Here is a 7,426-nt window from a genome sequence, read left to right as displayed (position 1 = left end):
CCAGCCTCCAGGTGGGGCCTGGAGATCTCCCACTATTACAACTGATCTCCAGACAATACAGATCAATTGCCCTGGAGAAAATAGCGACTTTGAAGGGTAGACCTTACAGTAGTGTACCCAGTTGAGGTCCCTCCTCTCCCCAAACCCCGCTCTCCCCAGGCTCCACCCTCAAAATATCCAGGTATTTCCCAACCCGGGGGCGGGGGTGGTGGTCCTCAGATGCCTTCCTATTCCTCTCAAGCAAACTTTAGGATTGCACACAAAAATCGGTGGTTCAAATCTCATTTTCACCATAACCTCATTAGGCAAACTCCTAGCTGTCATCTTTTCTCACACACTCCTTACTGGATCTACAATGAGGACAATAAATACCTTACTGGGATATCCTAAGAGTTAGTATGAATGCGGACCACTTTTAATAATTGAGATCTGCTGCTACACAGATGATAATTTATCAAAGTGACAAATCCCCGGTCTCAAACACGTCCAGTCGGAAATACATCCCGCTTATCTATGGAACGCCTCTCTGTGTAAATCTAATTAAGACTTAAAGTAAAACATAATCGAATGATCCCCGATCATATATTCAGCAACGCAAACTCGACGGTCGCCTTCTCCGCTTACAATCTTGACCCTATTGAGCCACCGTTCACGTTCCCTTATCAGGTGACTAAAATCAGCTGACGACAAACTTCCGGGGGCGGAGGAGGCCGTAGTGCGGAGCAAGATGGAAGGCGCGTTGGAGCATCATTTAGAAGACACGTAAGTGCCGTTTCCTTTTTTGTTCTCCGCATAAACTTCCCACTTCCCTTTCTTAAAGAGTCGGGATTTCAATGCAGGGGAAGGCAGGATAGTACTGTTTACGTGTCTGTTCTATCCGGCGCAGTTACTGTAGTTTTCCTCTTTACTAGAATGAAGAATCCTTCCATTGCGGGAGTCCTGTGTACCGATTCTCAGGGACTAAACCTGGGCTGTGAGTAACTTAGAAACTTTACTTCTCATACAACATACTTCTTTAAGGTTTCCTTTCCCCTTCCGTTAGGTTTTCTTCGATCTCTCCTCATTCTTAGTGAGAAATAAAGTCCTTATCGCTTCGGTTATTTCCCAGCTGCTGTCAAACTCCTGATGATTCCTCCTAGTGTTCTACCAAGGTCTCTTAATTCGTTTCAGATGAACCACTGGAATAATTAATACTCTTAAGTGGGGCTGTGCTTCTTGAATTGATAGGAATGCAGAATTGTGGGTAGGCGTCGACTCCAAACGAAGGAAAAACTCTTCATGCCCCAATGCTCCCTCTAAGATGTGGACTCTTGTGAGCTAAAATTCTACTTTGTGAGCTACTGGCATTAAAGATGTGAGCAAGCAATTTGGCTACTGCATAAATTAGTTCACCCTGGAGCCATCCTTCCTGAGCTAAGACAAAAATGTCTGAGCTGGCGTCTAAATATCTGTGAGCTAGCTCACACTAACTCAGCTTAGAGGGAACACTCTCCCAAGTTAGGGAGATGAAGGTTATCTACAGCTCATAACTCTGTGGCCATTCTTAAATTATCTTATGTAAAATAGGTAGCTATTGTAATTGAAGAGCACAAGTTAGTGATTTTAATCTTTCTTGTATCTTTTGAATGCTGATGTACTACAGAATAGTGAATGTAAAGTAAAGCCAGCTACTTACTGTAACTTGGGGCTGTAAAAATCTGGCTGATATTGGCTTCCTGACAGTTTTCTAAGTGACCTGGGAGAGGTAGAATATTGTGGTTCTGACCTGTACATACTCCTTTTGGTCAATATTAACAAATTGGCAGGTTCTTCATATGTATGGTACCCTCCTGCCTTTCTCACATCCTTTAGTTAGTATTCCCAGGCCTTGAGACATGCCTTATAGTGTGTGTGTGTGTGTGGGGGGGGGGTGGAGCAGAGAAGGGGGAGTGAGAATTTATACTAAAGAATGGAATACATGGGCAGGGAGAGAAAAGAAAAATGAGAAACTAAGGAGGGGAAAAGAAAAGGTTAGGACTAGGAGATGTGGCAGAGAGTAAGAAGGGCAGTAGAAGGCAATAGTGCCAGGACCAGACCTGTAGCCAGAAATTTCGGGCTGGTGAGGTATGGGGAAATTTTGTGGGGCAGCAGTGTTAGACAGAACCTGTGTCCCTGGTTGTGTTTGCCCAGGCCAATTTGAGAAAACACACAAAGCAGTCCTGTAGAGTAGAAGACCCAAAAAATAATAATTTATTAATTAATAAGGTCTGGGACCCCTGAATACCTAACAGACTCTTTGAGTGTTACAATGGGTGACATAGCATTTTATATTACACATTACATCAGAGAAATAAAATAGAATTATTGGTTCCATCAAACTTTGTCAAATTTCATCACTTATTTCCTATTGGGTTAAGACCTGGGAGATGGGTGTTCCCAGGTAGAGTTTTTCTTTTCCTAACAGAACAATACACTTTTCTTTCTTAAACTATGAAGCTCCAAGTTGTATCTATATAACTGATATGGTTACAGAGTGATTATTTGAGGGGCACCCACACACCTTCCCTGAACTCCAAGTGACAATTTCACTGCTTGGGGCTCAGGCATGGGCAGCCCCTGCTTGAAAAACACCATTTAAAGGGGGCCTTTAAATGTTTTTTTTTTTCAAGCAGGGGCTGCCCATGCCTTGATTCCAAGCAGTGAAAGTGCTGCTTGCAGTTCAGGGAAGGTGTGGGGCTGCCCCCTTCCTTGCAGGAGGTGAAGGAGAGGGCAGCTGCCGGCCACACACTTCTCCTGAACTCCAAGAGGCTTTCCTTTAAATGGTGTTTTTCAAGCAGAGGTTGCCCGCACCTGAACTCTAAGTGTAAGTGGTGAAATTGCTGCTTGGAGTTCAGGGAAGGCATGTGGCTACCCCTATTCCTCCCTTCCTGCAAGATTTAAAGGGCCCTCCAGCCAATCAGTGGCCACGTGCTCCCGCCAATCAGCTGGAGGGCCTTTTTAATGTTATGGAAGGGGGAGGAGGCGAGGGAGGGGAGAGAGAGGCAGCAGCTGTTGTGGGGGCATGCCTCACATTTGAGGGTGTGGAGCCCCAAAGGCCTCACCTTAGCTATGGACCTAGTCAGGACAGAGAATCAAGAGGATTAGATTAATGAAAGAAGAAAAATTGGGGGAGAAAGGAATGAGGAAAGGGTTAATGGAAATTGTGAGGAACAAAGAAGGATTGGGGGGGGGGGAGTGGCAGTCATTGGAAGGGAGTTAAGAACATAAGAAGAGCCATGCTGGATCAGACCACAGGCCAATCTAGTCCAGCATTCTGTTCACACAGTGGCCATACAGCTACCTTTAGAAAGCCCACCAGCAGGAAGACTGCAACAGCATCATCCTGCCTGTGCTTCCCAGCAATTGATTTAAAGAGGCATACTGCCTCTGGTCTTAGAGGGAGTAGGTATCCATCATGATTAGTTGCAACTGATAGCCCACTCCTCCATGAAGTTTCCACTCTTCTTGCAAGGTTTAATTCAAGTCATCTTAACTGAAGTCAGGACTCATTGTGGAATAATACATGTAGGAGGAGTGATCATCCGACTGAGTCATCTTGGCACCACACTCCTGACATTTCTTGAAGAGGGCCATGACAGAAAAAAGGTAGCCTGAGGTAAGACAAGTTTCCCCTCAGGCTGAAAGAGCTCGCTGAAAGCACGTCCTCTCTTTGTGGCGGCAAAAAGAGAACTGAGGCCCAATCTGCATCTAGTATTTGCTCCGTCGTTGTACCAAACCCACACTGGAACAGAAGAAGATGCGGCTCAAAACCACATTCAAATACCCCAGGTTAATGCCATACTGACTGCAGAGTCACCCCTGAATGGCCATAAAATGGCCATAAATCTATGCAGATAGCCACCATAAAACCAGAGATCAGAGTGAAAGCAGCATGCAGTCTGGACGCTGCTATAAATTAGAAAATCAATCAGAGTGAAAGTGGCATGCAATGTAGATGGGAATTTCTGTTCCAGTGTGGGTTTGGTAAGACAGTGGAGCAAATGCTAGATGCAAATTCGGCCTGAGGGGAGAGTGCTGGCTCCTCCCATGTCACTTGACATTTGGGCGGGAAGATCATTGTGCTATGGGAGGCCTAGCACTCTTGGGATACTAGAAATTTCTTTTGAGCTCACTAGCTCCTCCTGGTGGTTGGCCTGCTACATCCCATGTGGGACTGCACAGAAGCTACGAAGATGAACACTGAAATCTGTATGTGTGGGGGATATATGGAGAGTCTCTCTGCTGCTTTAAAAGTATTTATTTTGTTTGATTTGTATCCCGCCCTCCCCACCGAGGCGGGCTCAGGGCAGCTACAAACAGGCCCAATACAGTAACAGTGTAGCAGAGGCAAACAGAAACCTAACTCCTCTTCAGGCCCAAGTAGGGACAGTATTTTGAATTAAACAAGCAGCTAGCCAGCTAGGAAGCTCACCAATGGGGTACTTGCTCCCAGCGTCTGGAAAATGTACAGTGGCCTTTGGCAGACCTATCTTCCTTGAATGTGTCTCTTTTAAAAAGCCATCTAAGCTATAGAACAAAACCACATATAGTGGAAACATTCCAGTTGTGTGAACTAGTATTCCCTTTGATCCTTGAGCAGAGTATTGCACTCAAGCTTCTTCTGATGCAGTCTTGGTACATTTCATTTTATGCGGCTAAAAGTGCAAGGAGGTACTGCTAACAAAACAGGGTTAAAATGCTATCCCACCCCTTTTTATAAAGAATAGTGCACTCCTGAATTAACTACATCCTATATTTCTTACTAGCGTTTACCATCAAGTACTGTCTTTTAGGTCGTGGCACCCTTTCAGATGAGCATGCAGGCGTGATATCTGTTCTGGCGCAGCAAGCAGCCAAACTAACATCTGATCCAACAGATATTCCTGTTGTTTGCCTGGAATCAGATACTGGGTAAGCATGTACCTCATCAATATATCTAATTCTCAGTGTGGCGAGACACCCTACCCCTTTATACTCCTTTTCCAGTAGGCTTCTCCATATAAGTGACTGAATGGGGCATGAAGACCCAGGCAGAGTAACAAATAATTTTTATAAAAGAGATTTAACAATAACTGCAATTCAATAATGTGTAGGAGAAATTAGCACAGTAAAGTTAGGTAAACCAGTAAAATAAGAAATTGTAATGCATGACTATACTGTCCTAGTCTTCTCTAGCTACTTGGTCTCAGTCTGACTCACTCCCTTGGATGAGGGATCCCCCCTTTTGCAGCAGCCTCACCAGCTCTGCTGCCTAGGAGTGAACACTCTTCCACTTTGGGCAAGGCCTTTTATTCATTCTTCCCAGGCACCACCCTCTACTCCTCTGCTGGTGTAAGTTTTCCCTCAAAATCCCGTTAACTAATCAGAGTCAAGAGGGCACCTGGGAAATGTAGGCCTCGATAACTACTCTAATACAGGCTTCCTTGGCTGCACTAGGCCCTAGAGCCTGCAGGCCACACTACTATAGGCCTAGGCTAGGATCATGACACAGTCGAACAGTCATTTGACTGTTCTTGCAGTTTGGAGTGCCTGTTGATGTTTGAAACACGCTGAAAATCAAAGTGAAATATATGTCTTATTGGAGTGTAAAGCCTTATTTTGACATAAAAAGCAAAAACCTCACAGATAGGGCACTAATATGAGGCTGAGTGGGTTTGGAAATCTGTATTTTATAGATTTCCTCAGCTTCTTCAGAGCTGTTGCAGTAATAAATGCTACAGCTTCACCACACACAAACACTTCAAAAAGCAGACTAAGAGCTATAGTAAATCTGTGCTGTTTTGGTTAAGACTTCTGTCAGCGTGAATGCTCAGGATTATAATAATGGTATGTGGGGGGGAAACCCCTTTCTGTTTCTTTTCAGTAATATCATGATCCAGAAACACGACGGCATCACAGTGGCAGTGCACAAAATGGCATCTTGATCTCACCTGCAGTGTGTCTTCTTGCCCTTCAGCAGCTCACTGTTGTGGACCGTGCTCTTCTCCTGCACATTTCATACAGATTGTATATCGTGTCATTAGAAAGAACCCAGTTGCTTCTGACTGTAAATACTTTCCCTGTAAGTTCACATGGGAGTCTGGTTGATCTTAATATCTGATGCTTCATACTACCAAACCTGGAAAGCTTTTCTGCTGTGCAGTTGCAGAAACACCTGGCAGCTGCCCCATATCCTCCACTAGAAGATAATAAGAGGGAAATGCGCTGCTTATGTGGTGCAGTTTTGACTAAATTTCCCTGTTTCATTTTGTATTTTTGGCTATACTGTGGTGTTAAGAAGTGCTATAATGTTCTTTCTTCATGAACAAAATGTCTTGATACTTACTTCATATTTTACAAGCATTGTTAAAATTTGCCTAGGAATTTGAAAGGTATATGATGGTAACAGTCATGTAACTTCTCTCAAATACAGCTATTTATGCTTCTAACTGATGAGTAGCCTGGGTGATAATTGTGTGAAGTAAATGCACACTATCCAGTTTCTTAACCTTCTGGAAAACTTTTGGGTTTTTTGTATTACACTACCTGATCAAGAGATACAAAGTGGCTTGGTATTTCCCTAATTCCTGAGACACATCAATCAGGTAGAAGTGCTCCAAATCCATACATTTAGGAGAGAGCTCAAAATTTGTTAATCCATGGGATCATAATCCTCTGGCAATCCCCATTGAGCAAATAAATAGGATTTGCAGCTGAGCATATTCTAGACCAGGTGAAACAAGTAGAAACAAAACAGCTTCAGAATGAGATAGCTGCATTATGTGGTTCTTTTGAATGCAGGTTCCTTCAGTTGCAGGCAAATGGTATGTTGATATTTCTTCTAGTTTGGGCTGAAAGTTTGTAAACTGATTCCTAATAGCAGTCTCTAAGTGCCTTTAAATCCTTTAAAGTGCCTTTAAATTTAACAGGCCATTTCAGCTGAAACTTAAGACTCTGCTCAAGAAGGGTTATGCTCAGATTCTGAAAATACTGGGAGCCTGCTACAACTCAGTACAGGCAGGACTGCTCCTAAAATTATGAAAAGAATTCAAAATCCTGGGTATAGCCAATATAAACATAAGTTTTAGGGAGGGAAAAATGAGTCAGATTATAAACCCATCACTAAATTCTGCCCAAAACGAGAACCAGAATTTTTAAATGCCAGTTAAGGACAGGCAGAACAGATGTGGAAGGACAATGGATGTATTACAGGTGGTCCTGTGTCAGGTACGGAATGGGTAGGTTTGCCTCTTGTGACAGTGTCTCAAGTATCTATTAAATCCCATCCTTCCTGTGAACAGGTCAGGGTGATATACATGGTTTGTGCATCAACATGTGAAGTAAATTAGGTGGAATCCAGCATTACTTCTGAAAAAGCAGCTGCAAGAAATGCTTTTGTCCAATTTTGTCAAATCTAGTCACCTAGATC

At 43.5% G+C, this 7,426-nt stretch overlaps 1 protein-coding gene across 1 annotated transcript; it reads left to right on the top strand.

Annotated features, from left to right (window-relative positions):
- The first annotated feature begins 693 nt into the window (after window positions 1-693).
- Window positions 694-6,177, top strand: LAMTOR5 (late endosomal/lysosomal adaptor, MAPK and MTOR activator 5). Its single transcript, XM_015406577.1, has 4 exons — window positions 694-762; window positions 912-973; window positions 4,812-4,929; window positions 5,882-6,177. Exons 1-4 carry the CDS (start codon window positions 728-730, stop codon window positions 5,940-5,942), a joined length of 276 nt encoding a protein of 91 aa, XP_015262063.1. The 5' UTR covers window positions 694-727; the 3' UTR covers window positions 5,943-6,177.
- The last annotated feature ends 1,249 nt before the right edge of the window (window positions 6,178-7,426 follow it).

This window comes from Gekko japonicus, unplaced genomic scaffold, assembly GCF_001447785.1.
Source record: "Gekko japonicus isolate JY-2015 unplaced genomic scaffold, Gekko_japonicus_V1.1 scaffold115, whole genome shotgun sequence".
NCBI classification, from domain to species: Eukaryota; Metazoa; Chordata; class Lepidosauria; order Squamata; family Gekkonidae; genus Gekko; species Gekko japonicus.
This window is presented reverse-complemented; position numbering and strand designations above follow the sequence as displayed.

What these genes read in the sequence shown, in the direction of transcription:
- LAMTOR5 (XM_015406577.1), top strand. Translation starts at nt 728, where the DNA reads ATGGAAGGCGCGTTGGAGCATCATTTAGAAGACAC. An exon ending in TCAGGGACTAAACCTGGGCT is followed by an intron (nt 974 to 4,811) that starts GTGAGTAACTTA and finishes ACTGTCTTTTAG; the next exon opens with GTCGTGGCACCCTTTCAGAT. An exon ending in TGCCTGGAATCAGATACTGG is followed by an intron (nt 4,930 to 5,881) that starts GTAAGCATGTAC and finishes GTTTCTTTTCAG; the next exon opens with TAATATCATGATCCAGAAAC.